This window comes from Apiospora kogelbergensis (genome assembly GCF_038363985.1).
Source record: "Apiospora kogelbergensis strain CBS 113332 chromosome Unknown utg000002l_segment0_segment0, whole genome shotgun sequence".
NCBI lineage: Eukaryota > Fungi > Ascomycota > Sordariomycetes > Amphisphaeriales > Apiosporaceae > Apiospora > Apiospora kogelbergensis.
In genome coordinates this window covers 3,254,972-3,281,139 of record NW_027117419.1, presented here as the reverse complement: position 1 = coordinate 3,281,139, position 26,168 = coordinate 3,254,972, and the positions used below count along the sequence as shown (strand labels likewise).

The following is a 26,168-nucleotide window of genomic DNA, read 5'->3' as shown; positions in this document are numbered from 1 at the left end:
CCAGACCGGCCAGGGCCACGTAAAGGGCGTATAGCCCGGTGATTGCAACGGCGTAGAAGAGGCCCACGGCCAGGTGATGAACCCAGAGGCAGACGACCACACCCCACACAAACAGCTCGTCGCGGAAGCGCCAGTCCCACTCGTCCTTGGGATAAACGTCCTATCGTTCTTTCTCCTTTGACCCCTGGCGGTACTTGCCGACCTTCTCGCCGACGTAGCGGAAGGTCTTGCGGAAGCCGGCAGTGAGCGGGCCCTTGAGGGACTGCGTGGTGCTGGGCCACTTGATGGTGTCACGGATGACGGTGCGGACGGCAGCGCGGAGGTCCTCCGGGTTGTCCTGAGCAATGCGCTGCTCAAAGCTGCCACCCTGCTGGCGCTTGAAGGATCCGGTATCCTCGTTCTTCGACTCAGTCATCATCTTGTCGAAGTCGAGCTGAGGGATTTGGAATTTCTGCTGGTACTTGAAGTACAGCTTGGAGCGGAATTTCTTTGGAAGACGGCGGACCATGTTACCACGCTTAATAGGGTCCATATTCTGGCGGATCGACATAACGCGGTCCTTCTCGGTACTGATCCAATCCAGGGACTTGCAGGCAGGGTCGTCGAACCAGGTGTTGGGTAGAGACTCAATCAGTGGGGCATAGAGACGACGGAAGTTCTGCATGTTGTGATCGACAATGTTGGCGACCTTACGAGGGTTCTCGGTCGGAAATGCCATGCGGGGATCACCCAAATAGCTGATACCAGCGATCGTAGCATACAACTCATGCTCAGTGAACTTCTCAGGCAACATAAGCAGAGCGACTCGGACGGCACCCAACAGATTAATCTGATTTGCCATGCGAACCTGGGGATCATCGCGCAGAATCTTGACTGGCTTGTGAAGCCGACCAGCCAGGTACAGAGTTTCCCAGTCCCGAAGATCATTCTTCAAAGTTTCCAGGGAAACTACACCATACTTGATCAAGAGGCCATCGACAGTAACATGAGTGTTGAAGTAGACGCCCGCACCCATGCGGTCTTGAACGAAGGATACGGCACCAGATCCAAGAGATGCAAGTGATGAGTAATGATCACGGTGCTGATTGATGTTCAGCGAGTGGAAATGTTGAGTATGAGTTACGCCAAAAATGAAGTCAATCATCTTTGGCTCGCCATTCTGAGCCTTCTGAACGGGCAAAGGAGCCTTGGAGTGGACCGACTTGATCTGACCCTCGGTCGCAGCATCCTTGCTTTTCTTGGACTGGGGAAAGACGCCAGACCCATATGCAAAGGCATAGCGGACTGGAGCTCGGAACTGCCACAAGACCTGGCGCAAGCATTCCTTGAACTCCTTATCAATTACAATATGCTGATTGACACCGAAGTTGGTGTAGGGAAGGTCTGCGAACTTCTCAATGTCAAAGTCTCCATCCTTTTCCCAGTCGTAGGCAGGCGGTCCCTCGGCTTCGTTGTAGGGTGGAGGACTTGCGTCCTTTGCAGCCGTAGCCTGGGGAGTCGCATCTTCTGTGTGGACCTTGGTGGCATCCTCGGATGCGTCCTCCTTCTTCTTTGCTGCCTCAGAACCAGTGCTCTTATTGTTGTTATCGGTCGAGGTGCCGTAGGATCGGCCGAGGATGGATTGGGTCGAGAATACGGGGCGCTCCCGGGTAGCAGCAGGTCGACGGGTAACAGTGGAGAGACTTGTGGCAGTGATTGGGAACACATTGACCCGAACTCGAGGCAGGTTTGGGCGAATCGCATGAGCGGCGATGGGGTAACGTGCAAGTCCTCGCCCGCCAGCGGAGAAGCCGCTTCGCAGCATTGCGGTCGCCATCTTGCTGAAGGCAGGTGCCGGCTTGATGCAGTTAGACCGGATTCCAAGATGAAAGGAATACAAAACCCGTGGGGCAATGTTGTGAACTCGAGGAAGGGGGCGTCAACAACGGGGAAAGACGGAAGGCGCGGAAAACACAGGTGGAATCAGTCCGGGCTGCGCACACAGGGTGGAAAGTGCCCGGAATGCGCGCGAACGCCGGAGGTAACAGAGTACGGCAATGGGAAAATGAAGCCGTGCGGCAAAAGAATGTGTACAAAGAAGCGTTGTGCGTGAAGCAGCGTAGATGGTCACGCCGGAATAGATGGACGTGCAAGGTGGATGGCGTGTGAGGTGGGTTGAGAGAAAAACAGTTTGATCTGCAGCAGGTGCCGCCTTTGTATTATTTGAGGGAATCAGCCATATGGCACAATACCTCGAGACCGAGGTTAGGAAGATCGCGAATGGCTCGTCCGTACGCGCAGAAGGGTGGGAGACACAATTATGATGTCGCCGAGAGAAGTGGTGAAGCAAATTCTAACATCTGACGATGCGCCGCCGGACACACGCACACTGATGACCGCACTAAAAGCTCTAAAAGCTCTTAAGGCTCGGCGAACGTACCCGTAAGCTTGGGGTAGGGGGGGTGGTAGCTTGGCTACGTAGCTGTTAAGCTTGATATCAGGCCAGCAGCCAACCAGCGGTCCCAATGGCATTGCGGCGGGGCGACAGCACCCGGATCTAGCCCATCATGTAGGCTTCCAAGGGGCCCCGCTGTCAGCCAGGAACTTGTTGCATTGTGACGTTGAGTCCCGCACAAGGGTTCAGCCAGCAAACAGTCTCGGACTTAAGGAATGCAATGCGTGCGTGCGTGCTTGTTTGTATTTGTGTGTACTTGGGATATGCTTCACCAAGCGAAACAACTTCACCCACTCACTCACTTGTGTTGTTCTTGTTAGCCACTGACCAACAAGCAGCGACAGAAAGTACCACAGGTATGTATCTAGAGAGCGATAACATATGTGTACAGTGAATGGTGTTCTTCAGTCATCTCGGTGGCATTGTATGCTTTGCCGTGGTTCGTTTGGAAAATAGACCGGATGGTGAGCCGATAGCGGGCATGCAAGGGAGCTGAGCGACATCGCTTGGGTGCCGCCGCATTTATCCCCTGCGTCGCGAACATTCCAAATGCCAGACTGCTGTCGCGCTGCTTGTTAATCGAGCCGATTCGCGAAATAAAGGGCTCAACTCAGTCTCTCATCCTCACTTGAGTGTAGAGGCATTGACTCTCCCTCTTCGGCCTCGGTTACCAAAGCTTGGTTTGCGCGACGTGCTCTTGGATCGATCTGTGATTGATCTGATTTGAAGGTTGATGAAGCAAGCTAACTTGAGTTTACAAATTCTAGTCTGCCTACGGAAATAGCGCTATTCCATATGCGGCTTCGCGCCTCCAAAGATAAGCTTAAGAGGGTTAGCGTCATCGAGATAGACCGCTTGCGGCTAGCGCCAACCCGTTATAGCGATATCGGCTAGCGTCATTTCGATAACGTTATATAGACCTCAGCACTGCGATGATAACCTTACAGCGACCTCAGCAGCGACGATAAGAGATAGCTGGATTCTTGTCCGTGCCCCCAGGCCCCGCTACCTTCTTTGTTCTAATCCATTCAGCCAATCCAGTCCTGACAACGGATTACAGAACAAGGAAGCGTTCAATCTCTCTGACACCCCTGCTGGCAGCAAGGTGGCGCCCAGCGCCTGACTCTCGGCCACTCACAGGCCATCACCAGCGCTACACTTCCCCAAATAAACAAACACACTCAGTGGCCGAGCAGCCAACCTTCAACATGACTATCTCTACACCAAAATCTGCCCGGCCGGCGGTGAAGCGCAAATCAATGAGTGGCCAATTTCGTCACAGCGTGGGCGGAAATGCTCTGCCGCGACCACAAACTTCCCTTCGAGCATCAAGAGTAGGTTTCCTCTGACCTTTCTTTCTGCCTTTGTCTGTTGCTCAAGATGGGAGCGCAAAGTGCTCGTTTTTGGGGTCGCGACGCAACTTACTGACAAGGAGCTTTTCTATCAGGTCTCTAACTTTCGCGCATCTACATCACAACCCCAGTATGATATCATCACAGGTACCGACCATGCAATCAACTCGCCTTTCGCCAAACCAAAGGCTCGCAATGGCCAGGCTACGGGCGAATCAGTGCGGGCCTCATCCCGAGAAAGCTCCAAGGAGAATGTTGCTCCTGCCGATGCAGAGGAGTACGAGACACAACGCAAGAGGATAGAGGAGCTCAAGGCTGAGCTGGCCGCCATGTACTACAAATGCGAGAACTACGAGAAGGAGAAGGACATGACCGCTTTGGAACACGAGAAGGAAATCCGCGAATGCCGCCGCAAAGCCGATGAAGACTTCAACAAGCGCCAAACTGCTGAAGGCGAGAAAGGCGCAGTAGAGCGCCAGATCGAGTCTGTTGTGTCCGAACTTGCCGAATTGAAGGAGTCTGCGGAACGTGAAGCCCGAGCTCTCGCAAAGAAAGCGCGTGAATCAGAAAGTGAGGCTCAACTGCTTCAAGAACAACTAGACGATCTATCTGCCGCCAAGGAAGAGTCAGACCGCATGAGCGAAAAGCGCATTGCCGACCTACAGCTACAGGCCTCGAATATGCGCCAGTCGATGGAAGATTACGAAAAGGAAAACCAGGCCCGGGATGAGTTATTGCAAAGAGTTCAAGAGCAACTCGCCCAAAAGGATAAGGACATTGGAGACCTGGAAGCCAATGTTTTACGTCTCAAGGCGCAGACTGGTGATGCCGAAACGATGGCAGTAATCCGCCGCGAACTAACGGGACAAGTCGAACACATCCATAAGTTGGAGGCTAAAAACTCCAAGATGCACAGCGATTTGAGCCATTACAAGCAAATCCATAAAGCTGTTGAGGTAGTGGAAGAGGAGAAGCGATCACTGCAGCGGAAGCTTGAAGCCACATCTGCGCTAGAGTCCGAGCTTGCTGAAGCCAGAATTCAGAGGCAGCGACTCGAAGACGAACGCTTGGCCTGGACGTCCTACCTCAGAAGTGCCAGTGATGACATGATGGAGTTTGACTCTCCCGAGCATGTCGCTCGCGCACTTGTTGAGGAACGATTCACTACGGCAGCGATGACCCAAAAACTGGGCGAGATCCAGGAGCAGGTCGGGGAAAGGGACGGAATTATAAGGTCTCTAGAAGCGGAAATGGGAACTCTTAAGACGCAAATCGAAATACTCAAGACTGCACCAACCGCTCTACCAGCCGACAAGACACGGGCCAGGCTTGAGCGACAGCGCCTTCTTGCGGCCAAAGAGGTCGATTATCTCCGTGCTCAGCTCAAGACGTTTGACGCCGAGGACGAGACCTTCGAGCCGGAGAAGGTTGACCAAGTCAGGAATAACCGTGTCGCCGAGCTGGAGCAGTTAATAGATAACTACAAGGCTGAGATAAAGGCACTTCATGAGGAGCTTTCTGCGGTGGAAGTACCTGCTGCTGGGGAACTTAAGCAGGCTGTCGGCTCTAAGCGACCGAGAGAAGATGACGCTGTGGAATCCGAGACGATATCCGAGCTTAACCGCAAGCGACAAGCGTTGCTCAATCAAGTCGCAGAGAAGGACCGGACCCTCAACACGCTTCAAGTCGACTACCAATCACTCCGTGAGCGTCTTGAGGCTGCCGAGAAGAAGAACAAGACACGCGTGCTGTCTCTCCATTCCAACCCCACAGCGGAGTGGGAAGCTATCAAGGTGGCCACCCTCACCGCCCTCAAGGAGGAGAACAAGCAACTCCTCGCCCAGCTCCAAAAGGCCAACCGCAACCCGGCCTTCCCCGTGATCCCGGCCTCGCAGCTCGCTGCGGCCAAGCGCGAGGTCGAGGAGGCGCACCGCGAGACGGCGTCAGCCATGAAGTCGGCGCAGCGCCTGAAGCAGGTATGGGGCGCCAAGTCCAACGAATTCAAGGAGGCCATCTTCAGCACGCTCGGCTGGACCGTTACCTTCATCCCCAACGGCAAGATGCGCGTCGAGAGCGTCTTCAACCCGAGTGAGTCCGACGAGCATGAGAACAGTATCGTGTTCGACGGCGAGCGCGGCACCATGAAGGTCAGCGGCGGCCCTCAGAGCGTCTTTGCCCGCCGCATCGCCGACCAGATCCAGTTCTGGGTCCGCGACAAGGGGTGCATCCCGGGCTTCTTGGCCGCCCTCACCTTGGAGTTTTACGAGGAGCACAACAACAAGCAGAAGTAGATAATGCAGGTGGATTTTTCTTTTGTTATAAAGTTACGAGCATGTTTGATCAGGGTAGATCACATGATACCTGGCTGGAGTTTAGGAGTTTAGGAGTTTGATATCAGCTTCGAGGGCTAAAAGTCCTCTTATTGCTATAGCTTCACTTCATAATCTGAGAAACGATGATATTTGCCGCATAGTATGATAACATATATAGTGAATACAACTGTCGCGCTGGCAATTGCAGGTGGCATAGGGATGTTGATAGGGCTGATGGTTCTCTAAAGTGTGTTTTTTTATTCATGTGTTTGGATTTGTAGCGGATGGGGTAGGCTGCATGTGAAATGCCAGCTGTTAACCCAGCACACGTGCCATCCAGGGGGATATTCTATCTAAACCAGGCCATTCCAAAGGTATCATGAGAATTGGGTATCTATGGTTTTCTTCAAGCGTTGTCGTTTAACACAGGGTGTGTTCCTCGCGACCGGCCTCATGGGTGTTGTTCGTGATGGTCGCGGCCGTGGCGGAAGCGAAGGCATCAGTAGCCGTAGCCGTGGCAGTAGTCGGCGTCGAGGCGCTCTAGGCCGCAGCACCCGCAGCACCCGCAGCACCCGCAGCGCCGCCCTTCAGGAGATTGACCAGGGCGGCGGGGTTGGCACCGACGAGCTCCTCAGCCTTCTCGCCATCCTTGAACAGCATGAAGGTGGGCATGGCGCGGATGCCGAGCTCCTGGCTGACCTCGGGGAGCTCGTCGACGTCGATCTTGGCGAAGAAGATGTCCTTGAACTCCTCCTCGTTGGAGTGCCTGTTTGGAAAACGAGTCGCCATGGTCAGCTTGAATTCTTTATGCTTGCCGATGTGTGGAAGGGGGCGGGTTGGTTGGCGGGAGTATACTCACTTGACCAGCATGGGGGCGATGGCCTTGCAGGGACCGCACCAGGTGGCGAAGCAGTCGAGCAAGACGACCTTGTTGTTGGCGAGGGCGGCCTTCCACTCCTCGGTACTAGATGGTGAAGTAGGGTGTCAGCATTGTTAATCTTTCCTCTTCGTTCCGATTTTGCTGGTGGTGCTGCCAAGTCCCGCATTCGGCGCGCATCATGGAGCGCACAGCAGAAATGGAAGTGGGGTGGCTGTGCGGGTGCGGGTGCCTGCGCGGCGTGGAGGGGTAGGACAAAAACGTACGTGTTGATGTTGTGGACAGTCATTTTGGGCGACGAAGAGTGAAACTTGCGAATAGTCTGCTGCAGAGTCGGGTTTCTAAGGATGTTGTTGCGTCTCAAGAGAGAAGGCTGGATGGCAGTGCGAAGGAATGGTGTTGACATGGAGAAGTTGGGCAGGTGGGAAAGCCGGAAGGAGGGGTTTTATGTGTTATATGGAGACCGAGATTCCGAAGTAAAGAAAGTTGAGCGGCAGTGTTTTGGGCTGGCAAGCTGGGTAAGTGGCTTATTCAGAAACAATGTCAGGCGAGAGGAAGAGTGACTGAGTGAAGCTTCTGATGGGATTGGTAAGTTTGTTTTTCCTAGCTTCTAGCGGCTTTCGATTGGGTCTACAGGGGGGCTTCTAGTGCATTCAGGCGGTTCAAGACGTGACGCAAGGGATGCTGATGATTTGTCAATGAGGCTAAAAAGGCAAAAAGGCGCAGAGGAAACGATGACGCGATCGCAGGACCCCTGTATGTATTTGTTCGCCGTCCCCTGCCCAGCTGAGAGGGTGGCTTGGTGATCACCTCGGCCGCAAAAATTGTCCTGCTTGGGTTACCAAACCATTCGCCGGGTGCAGTTTCCGATTGCCGACCGACAACCGCCTTCATTGATAAGCTTGCATTTGGCATCGTTCTGCGTTGCGGCAGGCAGTAAAGCAATGCCATGTCCTCCTAGCCTTCGCCGATTTGAGTGGCGGTAATTAGCTGGCAAATTGCATCTATTTAGTAGCACCATATCCGTGACTCAACCATCACCTAAACCCGCTTCTACCTCCTCGATTTTAACTGCAACATCGCCCACGACAGGTATGCGTCCCACGCCAGGTACTGGCTTGGCCAGGACAACAGTCTCTATGCCGGCCGGAGTCATCTCTTCGGGCCCCATGGGCAGGGCCTCGACGTCGATGCTCATGTTCAAGAGGGTCTTGAGGATCACCGAGCTGCCGGCCTTACTCATCACCTCGTTCGCGTGCTTGCATAACTCCGAGCAGACGCATTCGACGCAGCCGTGATCGCAGTAGCAGTGCTCAACTCTTTTGAGGGCCTGGACCAACAGCATGTCGATGAACTCGAACGCCTTGGTGCTGATACCTGAGCCTCCTGCGCCACCTTTGGCATCGTAGAAAGTGAGGCGAGCGGGCCGTTTTCTCGTCGTCTCCTTTTGTGCAAACTCCTTCAAGCCGATCTTGCACTCGGTCCGGACGTCTCCAGGCATGCTGATCACGAAGTTGGGCATCAGACTCATCACTGCGTGTTCTGCCGCGTGAATGGAGCCAGCGACATTGAGCCGACGATCAACCAATATATCAAGCGCTCGCTTGGGGACATCAAGCCACATGCCTTTGCTATGCCGGATTATGGGCGGATTGTCCACCTGCACCGCGTCTAGTATTCGGCGCTTCTTGTCTATCTTGAAATAGCCAAACACGTTTTGGGTGATTCGTATTGATCCATGGTAAGCACGAGACAGCGATCCGGGGATCTTCCTGATCAGCTCTGTCTCTACCGGATCGATATCGGTGAAATCACGCTGCTGTGTAGTCCACTCTACCTTGACCTTTTCGACCTTCGCAATCATTCGATCGGGCTGGAAGTCGCGCACTAGATAAGAGTTTCCCTGGTGAAGGAATATTGCGCCATCGTAGATCGTGAAGAAAGCTCGAGATGCTTCAAGCTCTTCAAGGACAATGTTCTTCCCGTGGGAGATGTCGACAATGGCAAAGTGGTCCTCTTCCGTGTCGCGAATGGCAACGAACCTGGAAGGCACGGGCCGAAACCGGTCGTGGCAATGGTAGTATCCGAGCTCGTCCTTTATCAGGCGTTCCTCGGCGATCTTGGCCAGGTCTTTCGAGAAGTACTTAGCATCCTCGACTGGCCTGATGGGCATCTCATATGCCGCGCATTGAATGTGGCCTTCTAACACCAGCATGTTCTCCAGGTCAACCTGCAATTCGCTGTTGGGTTTAGTGAAGAGCTCATCGGGATTCTGCATATAATGTTGATCTGTGGCAAAACAGTCCCCCACAAGAACCGATAGTGAGTCCTTGTTTCGCCGTCCCGCACGGCCGCTTTGTTGCCTGAGGTTGGCAATCGTGTACGGGAAGCCCAAGGTGATCACGCAGTCCAGCGTGCCAATGTCTACACCGAGCTCCAACGCAGTCGTGGCGACGATGCCCATGAGTTTGCCTTCGAACATTTGGGTTTCAATCTGGCGCCTGTCTTGAGCTGTATAGCCTCCGCGGTAGCCCATGATTCGCGCCATGCACTCAGGCCGTCCCAGAGATTCTAATTCCCATTTGGCCGCCGAGACGAGCACCTCGCACTGCTTTCTTACGCGGCAAAAGGCAATGACACGAACCCCACGTAAAATCAGCTGGCAAAAAAGCCGCGCGCATTCCGCCATGGCGTCCCCGCGGCCACTTGACGGGTCTCCCGGGTCTTTGTAAGGTGTGTTCCAGCAGAGGAACTCCTTGCGACCTGACGGCGACCCGTCAAAGTCAACTAGATGTACGTTGTCGATACCAAATATGGTCCTGAAATGGTCCTGCGGGTTTGCGACAGTCGCCGAGCAAGATATGAATCTGACCCGCCTGTTGCCGACCGCCGCACAGATGCGCCGCAACCTTCTCATGATGAATGCCACATGAGAACCCATGAGGCCATTGTAGTAATGCAGTTCGTCGACCACAACATATTTCAAGTTCTGGAGAAAGGCTCGCCACTTGTCCTCTTGCGGGAGTATGGTGATGTGCAGCATGTCTGGGTTGGTGAATATGATGCGGGCTTCATCGCGGATTTGATTACGGTCCTGCATCGGTGTGTCGCCGTCGAATGTCTCAACGAGCACTTGCTCTAAACCTTCCATATACGATAACATATCCTTTAGGCTGCGCTTCTGGTCCTGAGCGAGAGCCTTGGTGGGAAAGATGTACATTGCTCGGGCGCTGTGGTCTTTCTCTAGTGCATGAAGGACGGGGAGCTGGTAGATGAGTGACTTCCCCGAGCTCGTGGAAGTCGAAACGACAACATGTTGTCCATTTTCTAAGGCATTGATAGCCTCGGTTTGATGAGCGTAAAACTGGGTGATTCCTTTCGCATTATATAGCGCGTTAACCATGGCTTGGCTGAGCAGGAAGTCCAAATCGCCGTGAACGGCCTCTTGAGGCTCGAAGACGCGGTGGCCATCGGGCACGATCTGATTCACGTACCAGGAGCTTTCTTTCAGCTCTTGAACGATTTCTGGTATGCTTTTCCTTTCCTTGGGAATCTCCTTGGGCAATGTGTCCATCTCAGGCTTCGGTGTAGGTGTAGTGTGTCTTGATTTCGAGGGGACAGGTATGTGCGCCTCTGCATCCTGGCGCAACATGACTTCGGGGTCCAACTTCTCTTTGACGCAGCGATTGATGTAAGCGCTCGCAGCGTTGGTGAACTTCTGGTTGCGCTTCTCTATCAAAGACGTCATTTGCTTCTGGCTGAACACGGGCATCTTGAGATCCTCGTCCCGAAGACGCCTATTTGGGTTTATAGCCTCCCCCGTTTTGCGACTCTGTACCTGTCGCTTGAGGTCGCCGTCGATGAACTCGAAGTAAAGAATCTCCTTCCCGCTAAGGGGCCCCTCATCCGGGTGGTGCTGGCCGATCTCGTCCATACCCGTCAGTCCACCCACAGAGGCATCCGGTGCAGGTCCTTGCGTCCGGATGTCCTTCCTGGATCGACCTGATTTGAACGTCGTGTCCCGCTCCGCCCCCTTGATATCGGTCTGCAGCATGACCTCGTCGACGTAGGAGAAGCTCACGCCTTCGGGTCGCAGGGCGACCACCGCAGCAACATCGTCAATCGTCAGCTCCTTCTTGGTGTGGGACTCCACCGCCGACTTGATCGTGTCAAATGTGGTCGCCAGGTGCTTCCGGGTGGAGCAGAAGGTGTATACCAGGTTGAGCGCCCGATGCGTCTTGTCCAACTCCTTGAACAGCGGTGGCCATTCAATCACACATTCGACATTGGCACTTTTCTTTGGTGCTGGTGTCTTTTTCTTCTTGGAAGCAGCGCTGACGCCTGCAGCGTTCCCAGGCTTTCGGGGGGCCTCTGCATCGTCCCCTGCGTCGCTTCCCACATCTGCGACAGAGCCATCCTCGGCAATTTCAGCTTCGAGCGATTCTGTGTCGGTTTCTGTGCGCTTTCGCTTCTTCCGGATGATCCTGTTTGATACCGTAGCCGCCCGAAGTGTCGACATTTTTCTTCATTCGTAATAAAGATGCATCTAGAAAAGCTGGGCATTCCTGTCCTGGGCGGGCGGCATCAACGCGAGACAATGGATGGCATTGACGTCAAAGATATTGGTGGCGCGGCAACTGCACACGCTGTCACGTGACCCCCTGTAATTCGTTACAGAGTCTGGTTCGACTTCACCAACAACTCTTCCTGGAACCCATACTTGGATTGCAAAGTGACCTGAAGGAAATAAATAGATTTCAATTGATTGACACAGCCGCCTGTGTTATGCATCAAACCACAACTGTTAGCCGTGACGTCTTACAAGTGTCGTTCCAGCGTTGGTGATGGTCCCTACCATCTACCATCATGACCTCCTAATTACCAGTACGTAGTTGGATACCCCCCACACGCAAGTTATGAGTACGAATCAACATCGAGTGGCCCATCCTCGAGATTTTTGACATTCAACTTCATAGTGCCACGACGCATCTCATCCATTCTCGTTGGCGCAATTGTTTCGTCGGCTCTAGGGCTTTCGACGCTAATCGCGGTTTAAAGGGCATCACCAGTAGCATTATAATTTAAACTGTCATGGATTTATAAGCCTATATTGGTATTGAAAGGGTGATATACATGGTGTAAGGCCACTAGAGTTTGTACATTCCTCTTATGCATCCCCATACTATTGATAAGCTATTCCTACTTCGCCAGGCTGTCGCAGGGAATGTTAGAGGGTACACCAGTGGGGGGTTATTACGTAGTCGTGATACCATGAAACCTGGTGCTGCGGCTGTGGCGTCAGGTTGGGTAGCATACCACCGGCCTGAGCCGTTTTGAGAACGGTATACTGCGTCTGGTAACTAGAAGGGGCAAAACCCGTGTTGTTAGTAGGTGGTTTTCACATACTTATTTACAACGCCATCACTTCGTCGGTTACGTACTAGATCTGTGAGCAGTTTCCTATTTTGAAGTTATTCTCGATGCGGCCCCGAACCTCGAATACAGTCGAGTCCGTGGTGTCCTCTGCAATGAAGGTAGAGTTGGGGAAGTGCTAAGGTTGGTGGATAATCAGCATCATGGTCTATAATGGCGAGAAGGGATATGTAACCTACTGTGAGCGTCATTCGATCGTCCGGGGGCAGGAACCCCTGCTTGCACTTGAGGATTGCCGCGGGGCCGATGCAGTCTTTGGTCAATGTTGTCTGCCGGCCGGAAGAAGTGAAATAGTCCGTGAAGGAATCGGTGGCTGTGGCATTATCAGCCTGACCAACAAGTCTGAAAGGGGTATCTATTAGCTTCATCACATAGCTCGAAAAAGAGGGACGTCTTAACTCACGCTTCCAGAAATGCCTGGAACTCAGTGGGCACGCCGGGCTGAGGGTCGTAGTTGACCATGTTGACGGCACCGGCCATTTTGGCGGCTATAAACAAAGGAAAGAACTGGGGGAAATGCATAATAAATGAATATATATATATATATATGTATTTATGTGTGAAATGAATGTAGGTGTCAAATGATACAGACTGCTAGTACACCTATAAAAGGTGTTCAAACGTCTTATATACATGTTGATTCGCTAGTTAGGTGTTTCCTCAAGGGGTAAAACCTATCCATGATACGCCAAAAGTATTGACCGGCATGAGCCATCGATGAAAAAGCCAAAAACAGGACATATAGAGAAGGCCGTTATTAGTAGATAGTAAAGGTAGAGAGGAAGCCGCATGTTCTAGAGTTCAAGGTCTATCCCAGTTCAACCTGAATAATGAGCTTGACGGGCCGGCCGGGTCCATGTAGCTAAAAACGAACGTTTCCTGGTGTTCCTGGAAGTAATCCAATAGAGTTTCAAGACAGGAGATGCCTGCAACAAGGCCTTGCAGGGATAGAGCGTAAACTTGGCCTGGCTCCGTGGCTGAAGTTTATGCAGGGAATAGGGGCTAGAAGGTTCGCCAAGCCTTTCCATCATTACTAGCAGGGCTGAGCCGGCTGATACCGTGGCTGAATTCAACGACAGGAAAAGCTTGTTGCGGGCACTCCGTTATGCGATAATACTATAGGCGCCCTGTATATATGCGCATAGTGTACTTAATAACAGAAAGCCCTTGCTTGTTCTGTGGCTCTCAGTATAGAGCACACATAGCCATTCACATTCGCTTTTTCGCCCTTTAGTATTCTACATTTCGTTTCAGTCCTTCGCTCAGTTCTCACAAAGTCACTCTCTTACCTAACGCCAATACCTCGTCAATTTCTCAAGATGAAATACTCCAAACTCCTTCTGGCCATTGTCGGTCTTGTGACTGCCTCTCCGGTAGACATGGGCCCATACAAGCCCGAATCTAATGTCGACGCTGCTTTCTCTCCATTTGTTGAAGAGTAGGGATGCCTAACCCCTATACGCAAGTGTTCACAAAATATTGACCTTTGTATATTAGGTACTACCGCATCTCCGAGGATAAAGCTGCTACATCTTCTTTCACTAACTTCTGGCCTGCCGACGGCGTGCTCATCGCTGCTGGTAAGCCTTTCAAAGGCTCTGCTTCTATCCTTGCGGTCAAGCAGAACCTTCTACCACCTGACGGCAACAAAGCATGGTGGCACTTGATTAAGGGGGCCAATGTAGTTAGCGAGGATGCCACGACGAAAACAATCAATGCCAAAATCATCATTCAGACTATCTATACTCCTGGTAACTGCTCTCAAGCCCAGTATGTCATGAGATCCCCCTCACCTTTTGGTTGATTTAGCCCCTTTTCACCGTGCCGTGGCTAACTAGTTCGACAGGGGCAACGCAGCGTTTACCGTGGCCAAGGACGCCGACGGAGTACCGAACTGGACACCCCACACAGGAAATTTGCTTACTTACAATTTGACGGTCAACACAATTCAGACGCCTACGGATGAGGCTTGTACAACCGCCTGATTCCCAAGATGAAGGTATATCGCTTGAGATGACGTGAAGAAGACTAGATTACAATTTAAACATTTTCAAGGCACTTGGGTACACGAAGACCTCTCCTCGTCTTCGTCTTTTGCCTTCCAATCAAAGCCCCTGTATCATTGATAGACCTAGGCGAGAACGTCCCGACCGGCATGGGGTGGCCCCATATTTCCGACCGTTATCATAGGTGTCGGTAGTTAGCAAGCGTTGGTGTAGTCTGGGGTATCGGGGAACCTCCGATGATGATCGGCTCTGTTACTCCGACTCTCTTGAAATCTTAGTTGAGTGATCAGTACATGCGTGCCCTTGTATCACATGTGCAGAAACGACCTCTTGCCAAGGCAGCTAGTAGATAAGTTATCATATCTTTTCTCCTTACATGTGTTAGCATTTTGTTTATCTGCCAACTTCACCACTACATCATGGATTCGAAGAAATATAAACCAGAATGTGATGGAATAGACACGAGAGCTGTCGTGGAGGGGCCAGATCACCAAGCGCTGAAGTTAACACCCGCATCTGACACAGAGCTTGAGAGGCATGAGGTCTTCAAGAAGAACGTTGATGGCGTTGATTTTCGTACTGTTGGATGGCCCCGGGCAGCCATGATCTTTCTAAAAATCATTTTCTCGACTGGGATCCTGTCTATTCCGACCGCACTCTATGCATTAGGCGCCGTTGGTGGGACTTTATCGCTGGTGGCGTGGCAGGCGATCAATACTTGTACGTATCTTTCCTCCTTGAGAATTGGGTAGTTACTGACGACGTGACCGACTATTAGACTGTGCAATCGTACAGGGTAACTTCAGGAACCGACATCCTGAATGCCACTCGATCGTCGACATGGCCCAGACCCTAGGGGGCTCTGGGTCAAGGAATTGGTCGGCTTCATCTTTCTCATCGCCTATATCCTCGTGACCAGTTCCGGGGTTATCGGCTTGTCAGTCGCGTTCAACGCGCTGTCCAATCATGCGCTGTGCACCGTGTGGTGGGCACTAATCTCTGCCGTCATCATTACGGCCTGCGCCCTGATCCGGACTCTCAAGAACATGGGCTGCGTTACTTTTGCCGGCTTCATCTCGCTGTTCGTGGCCATCTTCATTGTGACGATCGGGGTAACCACGCGCGATAAACCCGCGGCTGCTCCACAGACTGGCGACTTCGAGCTTGGATTTGTCGCTATCAACTACCCGACCTTCGTTGCTGGCATGACGGCAACTGCAACCATTTTCATCTCCAGTGCCGGGTCCAGTGCGTTCTTGCCTGTCATCAGTGAGATGAGGAAACCCAGGGATTTCAAAAAGGCAGTGTTCATGTGCATGGCCATCGTCTTATCAGTGAGTACTTGCCAAAGAATCCTCATATGAGCTTGTAGATGCTGACGGCTTGGCAGTGCTATCTTTCCTTCGCAGTTGTGGTGTACGCATGGTGTGGCAAGTGGGTTTCCAACCCTGCGCTGGGGAGCGCAGGCGACCTCGTCAAGAAGATATCCTATGGTATTGCCCTGGTCGGTCTCATCGCAAGCGGTGCTATCAACCAGCATATCGCGTCTAAATACGTTTTTGTGCGTGTTCTCCGAAACTCGCGGCATCTGCAGTCAAACACCATCACGCATTGGGTGGCTTGGGTGGGAATCACCCTGACGATTGGTGCCATTGCCTTCATCCTGGCCGAGTCCATTACCATCTTCAATTATGTCTTGGCCCTCGCAGGCTCGGTTTGTTTTGCTCCCATGGCTCTTATCATACCCGGACTTCTGTATCTTTACGACTTCGCATCGTATCGAAACGGTACCCCGATGCAGAAAACGAAATGGCTGCTTCACATTTGTTTGACTCTCCTTGGCGTTTTTGTTACCGTGGGTGGAACGTGAGTACCGTATACCCATCAGCAAGTCTCTTTACTGACAAGGTTACCAGATATGCAACTATTGTTTCGGTCAAAGAAGCTTACCACAACGGCGAAATCGGGGCTGCCTTCAGCTGTGCTGATAATTCTGTAACGGTGGCTTAGTAAAGGGGAAGGACTATGAACTGGACTGGGAGACACATGGCTGACATAAAAAAGCATTACTCTAGACTTTTTTGAAATCAGATTATGAATAACTTACACAGGTAGTGCTATATATACGTGGTTTCAACTGATCCAACTAAATTTTGCGAGGCAACCTCCTAAACGAGTTGAGCGACTTCAAGTCCAAAGTTTCCCGCGTGGTTTCAAAAGATGCGACTTTCCTCTCGATCATCCTAACTAGAACGCGAAGAACCGTAACCGCTTCTTTCTGCCAATCATCAGCAATAAGAAGGGGCATTGGTAGCGTGGCGGAACGTTCCACGACAACTGCTGTGACGGAGACTTTCGGGACGTCTGGTCCCATGTCGAGGTCAGTTACGAGGTGCTGGTACGTTCCAGGGAGGTCATGCCGCCCGGGGACGAACACAATGTCATTTGCCTTGGGCTTGCTTATCATGTGATAACCAGGAGCTCCTGATTCTTCGGTAATTGGCCGTAGAGAGAAACACATCTTTGTCACCGGCTTCCTGGGTACTGGCAGCTGAGACTTTGTTGGCCGTGGCACCGCTTTTGAGTCTGCTTCGATAATAGGGGCCAGTGCTGCCGCGACCTCGTTCTGGAGCTTCGCCTCCTCACCTCTGTACCAAAGCTCTAAGTCCCTGTGGGTCAGCTTGTAGCCGTACTTCAGTCGGGCTTGCTGTATCAGCATTCCATTGCCGCGGTCGCCAAATGCCTCAGGCTCGTCTTCGGGCATTATGAAAGATTTGTAGTAGGCCTTTATAATGTAGCTGACCATTCCAGAGTTCAGATCAGCACGCTTAAGCATCCACTTCCGCCGTCCCTCCCAGTCAGCTGCCGCCTCGTCGGACCCTTGTGCGTAAAAGTGACCAAGATCTTCGTAGAGCTTCTTCTCGTATGTGAGCATCTTGAAAACCGCTCGATCGCGTGAATACTTCCGTGTTCCAGACATATCAAAAGTATTCAAGCGATGTTCGAAATATATAAAGAAAAGGTAGCGTTGTTGTCACAGCTCATGTACTATTATCAAGTGACAAGATCAGTCGTATGGGATCCTTCGGCTAAATATGACCCGATGGTGAGATGTAACAAAGCCAAACCCTCGAAGGGGAAATCAATTGTATTCGGAGCAAACAAAGAATTCTAGTTGCCTAATGAGAAAGCGAGCATTGTCGAGTGAGGGTGTCCCTTTGTATGCCAGTTTTATGGCTCACCCCTTGGAGGGATTTATATATTCTCCGGTACTTTGGATGGGCCGTTACGGTATAATCTGAGACTTTCGAAGTTAATTAATATTATAAGGGTTTGTTTTAAATTTATGTATTCAAGGGTAAACTGCTCATTGTTGTTAACTTTAATTTCTGCAATTTTAACATTGGATTAGAGGAAATTCTGACAAGGAAAGACCGTTATATAATAAACTTAAGAACAGGCTACTCTTGATTCACAGCCAGTAATCCATCATGTCGAGTTCTCCTCATTGGGAGTCTCAAAGCTCGCCAAACAGCCTGCGTATATGTCACCTAGGGCCATCGCTCGCGTGCGTACACAACGGCGTCCACCCAGGGCCGCCCCCCAGTGAAAGTAGTCCATGTTAGCTGGCCATCAAACAGTGTCAATCGCGCCATAACCCCATACTGCCAATAGTTCCCGTTCTCCTCAAGCCACAAAGGGCCGCCAGACTGCCCAAGGGATGCGTCGGCGTTCGTGTCCAGAGGGCCGTTAGCGTCGCAGCGCTGCTTACTGTAGACCGAGATGCTCTGCTGGCGGTACGGGCGGCTGGCGCCGTCCAGGTCGCCCGGGTATCCGATATTATAGAAGAGTGGCCTTTCCACGTGAGCGCTGTCGATGGTGTTGGCCCCTAGAAACCCCTGAGGCTCGCCCAGCCGGCGGTCGAGCACGAAGATGGCCCAGTCCGCATTCTCGGCGCAAACACCCTCGGGTATATCTTTCTCCGTGAGCATGAGAACCTCCGTCACTTCGGCGCCTCCGAACACCTCGCCACCATTGTATGCCGGGGCGAAGTGGTACGGCACGTTAGGGGCCCAGCAGTGCCGGGCCGCGGCTACGTGGCGCGGCCCGATCAGCGAGGCAGAACAGAGTGACTTGGGATTCGTAAGTCGACCCATGGCAGAGTAGGGATAACTTCGGTCATCCCAACGGACCCGATCGTCGGGACCATTGGTGTAACGTTTTTCGTGAAGAGGCGGCGATGAAGCAGATACGTGGCTTGGAGGAGCCCCAGTAACGTTATGGTATGAGGATGATATAGTGATCCTCGGGACCCTAAAGACCCGAGGAGGAATACGGTTTCCCCATCGCTGATCGGTCGCGCTAGGGTTTGTCAAGATCGGGTATATCCAAGTTAGACCAGACTGATCAATGATGGGTAGAGTAGAAGACAAGTCCACAAGGCATATTGCCAGGATGATGGTCACATAGAGGAACATTGTGTGTACTCTATACTCTGCTGTGACCGCTTCAGCCGAGTTCTGTTGTTATCTTGTTTCTCAAACCTTCATAGCATCAGAGAACCCCTTATATATGATGAGCATCAGGCGAGAGGATCAAATTTTGCTTAAGCCTCAATGTATGAACACATGGGGCACCAGTAATTCAATAGGCAACCCGAGGACTGATTGCGGCCCGAGATATCCGACTTACTGAGCCTGGCCGCCCTTCCCGGCCCCCTTTAATATCTTGAAGGTAACCATCTTATCAATATCGTTCGACATGAGCCTTGTGATGAGACACAATATATATTGGGCTACAATCTAGATCGGTTGTCCATGATTAGCTCTCTTCAGACCAACGACGATTCAACCAGGAAGGTTTCATCAGTACACACTCTTCGAAGGGTGGTAACTCAAAGGGTGGTATTGATTCATGCATATATGAATTGGGAAGGTTTTCATACCAAACTTCGACTTCCCACGGGGCTATCTGTAATTCACATTTGATGTATCATGATATTCATTTATTATGCCTAGATCGCCCCCATGGTTCTGAGTGAACATAGGTAGTTATATGTTACATGTTCATCTCAACACAAGACTTAATCTTCCAAGTGATTACCAAAATCACTCAACTACCGGTCTTTTTCATAGAGATTTCAATAGCCAGCCACTGATGCATCAGCTATGGGGAAGACATGATGGGACGTATTGACTTGGGGTCCATGCAGCAATAAATACTTCCGACTGCAATATGTTTTGTATATTAGCCTCCCCTAGTCCGGGTTGTTCAAAGTTCCCGGTAAAATAGGAGACGGGCCGTTATTTACTGGCAAATCATCGTCGAACGAAACATGTGGGCAGCCTTCACAATGGCCCATCAGCAGTCTCTCCTATTGGGTTCCCGTTGCTCGGGCTCAACGGATGTGGATAAACATGCAGTCGGGGGGTTGCGTTCGGGCAATCCCTGGCAACTAAGTCAGCGCCAGGAAGTCTCCAACGTTCGGACTGTGGGATGTGCCAGGTTATTCGCCCTCTTGTCTGCGATGAAAGTCACCCCCTTCGCAGACTCATGCATGTTTGCTTCTTCCGTCTGCATCGACCTACCAACCTCGGGCAAGATCCAAATATTTGAGAACTACCCTGATAATCCAATCCGGATGCCCCCAGGGGTGACAAGGCAGAACACCGCGGTGCATACATAATTCGCATCTAATAGCTAATAGACAAGGGCGGAAATATCAGCGCCCTCACAAACATGCGCCCATCTTTTGTGCATCTTGAAGCCACGTTGCCCGATGCCGCCCTGCTCGCCCGCTCTCAGCAACAGTTCTATGCGCCACAGGCTTGAAGAACATTTTAAGCGTGGGAATGCGCTGTCGAAGATAATCACGGATCAACAATGTTAGTGTGGTCGCAAACTTATTGCTAATTCATCGACCTTTTTCTCAAGAAAAAGCCTTAGGGGAGCTTCTTAACATTACTCAAATCAAGGAAAAGGGCTCCAGGGCCCAAGTAATACTTACTACCCCCTTTTCTATCACTTGTAAAGATAGTGCTAATCTGAACTCCCTGTTGCTTGAGCTTTACTCAACATGACAATGTCAGAAGGGGATATCACGAAGCATTCTTACTACTTCGGTCCATTAACCTCGCCAAACACACACTTGGCATGCATACACCTTTGTATCAACTCGCCCCCTAATTGGCCATCACAATAAGGCTAATAAACCTCCATGCTACCATACGAACCATCCCCGCAATCTGCGACAAATCTCGTTGGCTATCACCTCCAAACCTCCAAGAATGGAATACGCAGTGTTCGTCTAATACTGTAATGACGGCGCTGAGCACGGGTCAGCCCAGGAAAGACGAGCAGAACGGTGAGGGGTAAGTAAGATCTCGCAAGTGAAAGACGTAAACGGTTTCCAGAATATCATTTAGCAGATACCCATCTTCACCATTCTGCCTATCTACACATCGCCCTACAAGAAGAAACACTGTCCCAATAAGCTTCTAAAATGGACACCCAGCTGGCAAAAGAATACAATGATCAGGCGAAGACATACAATGACTACAGTACGACCAGCCCCTACGGCGAGCTCGAATCTCAGCTTTTCCGTTTAGGCCTAGGGGACTGCGCGGGTCTGTCGGTGCTAGACATCGGCGGCGGCAGTGGCCTCAAGGCGCGCGATGCCCTCGACGCCGGTGCCGCCAACGTCGACGTGGTGGACATATCGGCGTCCATGATGGAGTCCGGGCAGGACATCGAGAAGTCCCTCGGCCGCGACCGCATCCGCTGGTACGAGGCGGACTGCTCAAAGCCGCTGGGCCACTTGCCGCTCCGGGGCGCGTCGAGCTACGACCTGGTCCTGGCGTGCTGGGTCTTCGACCACGCGCACGACCTCGCCGAGTACGAGGGCATGTGGCGCAACTGCGCGGCGTACCTCAAGCCCGGTGGACGGTTCCTGGGCATCCGCGTGGGCGACCCGCGATCGCCAGTGTGGGACGGGCGCTACGGTATCTACGCCAAGGACTGCGAGGACACGGCCGACGCGGTGCATTACCGCTACGGGTTGAATCTCGATCCGCCACTTGAGTACGAGGCGAGCACGCTTCACATCAGCATGTCGGGCTCCTACGAGGTGCCAGAGAAGTATGGCATTACGGACTTTGAGACCGAGTCCCTCGATAAGGCGGCTATTATCCAGAAGGACCCCGGATTTTGGAAGCCGTTCCTTGAGGACCCTGGATTTGTGGTCTTCAAAGGCAAGAAGAAGCTGGAAGTTTGAGCCATGCCACCCGTCCGTGTTTGTAACGATGGAAACAGTTGTTGCCACTGCATTTCTCACCAATAATATGGGCTGGTTATCTCGGAGCCGTGGCCAAATGATGTCATTGATCTGTGGGAAGTAAACATGTTTATTACTATTGGGGGGTTATCACTTTGTATATGGTAATCCGATTAACCCTACGGGATTGGAATATGTGTGTTTTTCGATGTTCCATGCGGGATTCGTATATGTCTTGGCGCCTCCAGTGACGATGACGAGCTGACTTCGACCCCTGATCTCCTAGTCGGATTTCAAATCAGCCACGCGACGTGCCGTTCAGCGCGGAGATCAATCTGGCCGGGCCTTTAAACGCGAAAGCCCGAGCTCGTACAGCAGCTTACCAAACACGGCCCAATTACTCATTCCTGTCTACGATTGATTCTATGCATCGTGAACTGCAGACAGAGACAAGGAAAGCAGCATAGTCCCATTGCAAACATTAGTTATTACAACAACTTGGACTTACTCTATGTATATAAGGACTCCTCCATTCACCATGGAATCAACTTTTAAATGCATCTATCGCATCTCTCAGCAATATCTCCAGCCCTCACAGCAGCTAATCCCCCTGAATCGAAAACACCATTCACCGCTCAAAGCAGTAAACCAATCAGCTACCACGGTTCTTGCTTGATCATTTCAATTAAATCATACAGAAAACACGGCACATTCATCTAAACAATGGCAGGCTCAACTCCTAAGCGCGTCATCCTGGTGACAGGAGCAACCGGCACCCAGGGCAGCGCCACCATCGACGCTCTCATCTCGAACGGCGCCCTTGACACCCACAAGCTGGTCGCCGTGACCCGTAATACCGAATCGGGTTCTGCAAAGAAGCTAGCCGGGCGCGGCGTCCAGCTGGTTCAGGGCAACCTCAACGACATCCCCGCCATCTTCGCCAGCGTCAAGAAGGAGCTGGGCGGCGGTGACGACGCCAAGGTGTGGGGCGTCTTCAGTGTCCAAGTTGCCATCGGCGGCGGAGCATCGCCCGAGAGCGAAGAACGCCAGGGTAAGGCTCTCGTCGACGCCGCGCTCGCCAACGGCGTCGAGCACTTCGTCTACACCTCGGCGGACCGCGGCGGCGAGACGCGGTCCTTCTCAAACCCCACCAAGGTGCCGCACTTCGTCAGCAAGCACAACATCGAGCATCACCTAGTCGACAAGGCAGCGGCGGCAGCGGCTTCCGCTTCTTCCTCCGCCCAGACTCCTATGACATGGACCATTCTTCGGCCTGTGGCATTTATGGACAACTTCAACGTGGGCTTCGGCACCAAGCTTATGACCACGGGGTTCCGGGTGGCGCTCAAGGGCAAGCCGCTCCAGCTCGTGTCCTCGCGGGACATTGGTTGGTTCGCGGCACAGGCCCTGCTCCAACCCGCGGCCTACGCGGGGCGCAGCGTCACGATCGCCGGCGACGAGCTGACGCTCTCCGACCTACGTCAAACCTTCAAACAGAAGACGGGTCGCGACATGCCCGAGACGTTCCAGTTCGTGGCCCACCTCCTGTTCTGGTTTTCGGAAGAGCTCGGCAGCATGTTCCGCTGGTTCCACGACGAAGGCTTCGGTGCTGACTTGCCCGCCCTGCGCAAGGAGCATCCAGCGCTGCAGGCGTGGGGTGATTGGCTGGAGAACGATAGCCAATGGGTGGCGAAGTCAAAGTAATGGTTGAAAACCGGCGATTTGATTAACACATAGGCCTGCTTGCATTAGATTCTTGTACAGACTAGAGTTTTTCATTACAAAGTACATAACAATTTCATATATATATATCGATAATTTATCCATGAGAACGTCTCGGGCATGTGATCATTTGGCCATTCTGTTCGATGTTAAACAATACTCAATACATGAGAAGATACCATTAGTGCCCATCATTTCTTCCACGAAATCTTCCCTCCGGGTGCCCAAGGCGTTCTTCCAATTCATAGATTCATGAATATATAGCGCTTAAGCTCTCCAGAAATATCTACGTGTAGATATCAAAGTTGAGGAGATACACATAGGCCATCAACTGTTTTGAAGGCGATTGGAGTAAGGGGGGTCATGAGACAATGCATGTGATACACATGGAGGTCAGTCGCAAATCGCGGTGTCCTCGATCTTGACCGTCAGCGGTGCTTCCAATATTTCAAATTCATCCCAGGCCTCTATGGAAGTAACCGGTGTCTCACCCTTTTCTCGCGGGCCCCGAAAGCCCCCTAGGTCACGAAACGCCAGGAGTTAGTCTCGCCCGTCTCGTTCTCTCGCTTTTCAATCTCCTTGTTCTTCTTGATGCACCACCACCTTGTCGCTATGCACGAGAGGATGGCAAGCCCGCAGCCGGCCACGATGACACCGCCGCCTGTTTGGTACCGGGGCTCCTGGCTGCGGAGGAAGAAGTACGGGGTGAACCAATGACTGACACTGCTGACGCAGTTGGCGATAGCAATGAGGGCGGCCCGCTTGGTGCGTGGGCGGGGCACGACGGCCGTCTCCCAAGAGATCTGCAGGTTGAGGGCGACGAAGGGCCCGCTGCAAAGCAAGAAAAGGCTGAAGTACCGGGCGCCCAGTGACAGTGTAGAGATCATGATGACGGCGCCTACGAGGCATATGATCATGGCGCCTACCATGTGCCAGCAGTGCTCCAGCCGCCGGCCGCTCGACCACGAGATGCCGATGGTCAGTATGTAGGCGAATACGTACGGCGGAGCCTGCAAGAGGTAGGTGTTGGTCTTCGAGAAGCCGAAGGTGTTCATGATCTGCAAATGGTGTCAGGTTGAATCTAGTGTTCAAAGGAGAAGGATACACTTACCGAAGGGAGGAAGTCCTTGAACGATTGACCGATGATGATGAAGAAGTGGCTCGAAGCAAAGAGCCAGGTGAAAGGCTCCTTGAGCGCGAGCTTCACGCCTTCCCAGTGTCCGCCCTCGTCATCCTCGGAGACGCCGCCGGCGTTGACCTCCTGGCGGTACTGGGCCATTTCCGATTCCTCGGCGGACATGAAGTAGGTACCCGTTGACGAAGGGAAGTTGGGCATGAACCAGAAAGCGGCAATGCCAATGGCAATGCTCACGGCACCCTCGATGAGCACGAACCAGCGCCACGAGGCGATTCCACGTAGACCGTCCATGTTCTGCAGGATGGCGGCGGCGAGCAGACCCGAGATGACGTTCGAGACCACATTTCCGGCGTGCCAGATGCTCATGCGCAGCGGGGACTCGCGCTTGGTGTACCAAGACGAGGTCATGAGCGAGACGGCGGGGATGAACGGGCCCTCGGTCACGCCGACCAGGAACCGGCAGAGCATGAAGCCCCAGGCCGAGTTGAGCGCCGTCATGGAGATGGTCACGGCGGACCAGGCCAGCATGAAACACGGCATCAGGTACTGCGGCTTGCCCTTGGCCACGATGATATTGGCCGGCACCTGCGAGATGATGTAGCCCACGTAGAACAGCGAGATACCGGCCGACCACTGAACATCGGTCATGTGGCAGTCGCGCTGCATACCGGCGAGGCGGGCGTTGGAGACGTTGATGCGGTCCAGATAGCTATAATGAAACTGAACATTAGCAGGCCGTTTGAATGGATTAGGAAGTAAGAAAAGGGCAGGATGAGTAAAAGGGGATGGACCCGACATACTTCATCAAGAGCATGGCCGTGACCATGGGGAGAAACTTCCAGTCGAGCTTCCGGACCAACGACTTCTCGACGGCTTTCAGCTCATCTTCTGTCTTACCCTTGAGCAGCGCGTACTTCTCCAGCATCGCATCCCGGGGCTGGACCTCTTCGACCTCGAAGTGGTCTGCCTTCGAGGCGAATGAAGACTTGCGCGACAAAGACATGTTGGAAGAGAGCTGCAATTGATCCGCCGGTCTGAGAACAAAGTCGGCGGTGTAACTGGGAGAGACTGGAACATAATCACCGCGAGGAGGGAGCTGGTATTTGTATCCCCCATGACACCGACCGATATCCTAACTCCCAACCTCACAATGCGGCTGGCTGATCAAGTAGATAGTTGGCACGCAAGGATGAGCTTTCCCCAGTTCCCCCGCATACTCCACCGATACCATGAGATCTAAGTTTTCTGGGGTAGCTGGAAACATATCGTCCCCGGATCCCAGAAACTCAACACGCCAAGAGAGCAAGAACTGGACGTGTGGCCACTTACATATCCAGAATGGGACCTCTACAGAGGGGCTCGATCCCAATACCAAGAGATAACCTAGGTGGCCAAGGCCTGCGGCGCTCGAAAGCCGGCAATTTGGCCGCTTCTGTTCGGACTCAAGCCGGCGGCGGTGACACTCAGAGCGGGCCGCCTCCTCGGACATTGGCCGCAACGCAATGGCGCAGTACCATCCCAATTTGTCTTCCATTAACATGGGTTTCCATGTTTCTCAGGAGGCGTCGGGCTTATCCCACGCTTGCGGGGTCATCCGTGAACGAGCCCGCCGTCTCTGGTC

At 52.5% G+C, this 26,168-nt stretch overlaps 13 protein-coding genes across 13 annotated transcripts; 6 read left to right on the top strand and 7 right to left on the bottom strand.

Moving 5' to 3' along the window:
• Positions 1 to 160: 160 nt before the first annotated feature.
• Positions 161 to 1,804, bottom strand: PG998_003978 (uncharacterized protein; the record flags this gene model as incomplete). The annotated part of the gene is made up of 1 exon (XM_066870796.1): positions 161 to 1,804. One exon carries the CDS (start codon positions 1,802 to 1,804, stop codon positions 161 to 163), a length of 1,644 nt encoding a protein of 547 aa, XP_066734546.1.
• A 1,838-nt stretch (positions 1,805 to 3,642) lies between these two features.
• On the top strand, positions 3,643 to 6,077 carry PG998_003977 (uncharacterized protein; the record flags this gene model as incomplete). The annotated part of the gene is made up of 2 exons (XM_066870795.1): positions 3,643 to 3,768; positions 3,882 to 6,077. The coding sequence occupies 2 exons, from the start codon at positions 3,643 to 3,645 to the stop codon at positions 6,075 to 6,077; spliced, it is 2,322 nt and encodes a 773-aa protein (XP_066734545.1).
• A 561-nt stretch (positions 6,078 to 6,638) lies between these two features.
• On the bottom strand, positions 6,639 to 7,264 carry PG998_003976 (Thioredoxin; the record flags this gene model as incomplete). Its single annotated transcript, XM_066870794.1, has 3 exons — positions 6,639 to 6,864; positions 6,958 to 7,062; positions 7,242 to 7,264. The coding sequence occupies 3 exons, from the start codon at positions 7,262 to 7,264 to the stop codon at positions 6,639 to 6,641; spliced, it is 354 nt and encodes a 117-aa protein (XP_066734544.1).
• A 741-nt stretch (positions 7,265 to 8,005) lies between these two features.
• Positions 8,006 to 11,494, bottom strand: PG998_003975 (Hrq1p; the record flags this gene model as incomplete). The annotated part of the gene is made up of 1 exon (XM_066870793.1): positions 8,006 to 11,494. One exon carries the CDS (start codon positions 11,492 to 11,494, stop codon positions 8,006 to 8,008), a length of 3,489 nt encoding a protein of 1,162 aa, XP_066734543.1.
• A 708-nt stretch (positions 11,495 to 12,202) lies between these two features.
• PG998_003974 (uncharacterized protein) lies at positions 12,203 to 12,888 on the bottom strand (the record flags this gene model as incomplete). The annotated part of the gene is made up of 4 exons (XM_066870792.1): positions 12,203 to 12,335; positions 12,417 to 12,526; positions 12,588 to 12,750; positions 12,812 to 12,888. The coding sequence occupies 4 exons, from the start codon at positions 12,886 to 12,888 to the stop codon at positions 12,203 to 12,205; spliced, it is 483 nt and encodes a 160-aa protein (XP_066734542.1).
• An 839-nt stretch (positions 12,889 to 13,727) lies between these two features.
• On the top strand, positions 13,728 to 14,393 carry PG998_003973 (uncharacterized protein; the record flags this gene model as incomplete). The annotated part of the gene is made up of 3 exons (XM_066870791.1): positions 13,728 to 13,846; positions 13,906 to 14,178; positions 14,255 to 14,393. The coding sequence occupies 3 exons, from the start codon at positions 13,728 to 13,730 to the stop codon at positions 14,391 to 14,393; spliced, it is 531 nt and encodes a 176-aa protein (XP_066734541.1).
• A 440-nt stretch (positions 14,394 to 14,833) lies between these two features.
• PG998_003972 (uncharacterized protein) lies at positions 14,834 to 15,192 on the top strand (the record flags this gene model as incomplete). The annotated part of the gene is made up of 2 exons (XM_066870790.1): positions 14,834 to 15,134; positions 15,167 to 15,192. The coding sequence occupies 2 exons, from the start codon at positions 14,834 to 14,836 to the stop codon at positions 15,190 to 15,192; spliced, it is 327 nt and encodes a 108-aa protein (XP_066734540.1).
• Positions 15,193 to 15,235: 43 nt separating this feature from the next.
• Positions 15,236 to 16,424, top strand: PG998_003971 (transmembrane amino acid transporter protein-domain-containing protein; the record flags this gene model as incomplete). The annotated part of the gene is made up of 3 exons (XM_066870789.1): positions 15,236 to 15,748; positions 15,787 to 16,280; positions 16,331 to 16,424. The coding sequence occupies 3 exons, from the start codon at positions 15,236 to 15,238 to the stop codon at positions 16,422 to 16,424; spliced, it is 1,101 nt and encodes a 366-aa protein (XP_066734539.1).
• Positions 16,425 to 16,560: 136 nt separating this feature from the next.
• PG998_003970 (uncharacterized protein) lies at positions 16,561 to 17,349 on the bottom strand (the record flags this gene model as incomplete). Its single annotated transcript, XM_066870788.1, has 1 exon — positions 16,561 to 17,349. The coding sequence occupies one exon, from the start codon at positions 17,347 to 17,349 to the stop codon at positions 16,561 to 16,563; it is 789 nt and encodes a 262-aa protein (XP_066734538.1).
• Positions 17,350 to 17,965: 616 nt separating this feature from the next.
• PG998_003969 (Glutamyl endopeptidase) lies at positions 17,966 to 18,571 on the bottom strand (the record flags this gene model as incomplete). The annotated part of the gene is made up of 1 exon (XM_066870787.1): positions 17,966 to 18,571. One exon carries the CDS (start codon positions 18,569 to 18,571, stop codon positions 17,966 to 17,968), a length of 606 nt encoding a protein of 201 aa, XP_066734537.1.
• Positions 18,572 to 20,916: 2,345 nt separating this feature from the next.
• Positions 20,917 to 21,687, top strand: PG998_003968 (uncharacterized protein; the record flags this gene model as incomplete). The annotated part of the gene is made up of 1 exon (XM_066870786.1): positions 20,917 to 21,687. One exon carries the CDS (start codon positions 20,917 to 20,919, stop codon positions 21,685 to 21,687), a length of 771 nt encoding a protein of 256 aa, XP_066734536.1.
• A 723-nt stretch (positions 21,688 to 22,410) lies between these two features.
• Positions 22,411 to 23,391, top strand: PG998_003967 (uncharacterized protein; the record flags this gene model as incomplete). Its single annotated transcript, XM_066870785.1, has 1 exon — positions 22,411 to 23,391. The coding sequence occupies one exon, from the start codon at positions 22,411 to 22,413 to the stop codon at positions 23,389 to 23,391; it is 981 nt and encodes a 326-aa protein (XP_066734535.1).
• Positions 23,392 to 23,927: 536 nt separating this feature from the next.
• PG998_003966 (vitamin H transporter) lies at positions 23,928 to 25,550 on the bottom strand (the record flags this gene model as incomplete). The annotated part of the gene is made up of 3 exons (XM_066870784.1): positions 23,928 to 24,467; positions 24,521 to 25,256; positions 25,348 to 25,550. The coding sequence occupies 3 exons, from the start codon at positions 25,548 to 25,550 to the stop codon at positions 23,928 to 23,930; spliced, it is 1,479 nt and encodes a 492-aa protein (XP_066734534.1).
• Positions 25,551 to 26,168: the final 618 nt, after the last annotated feature.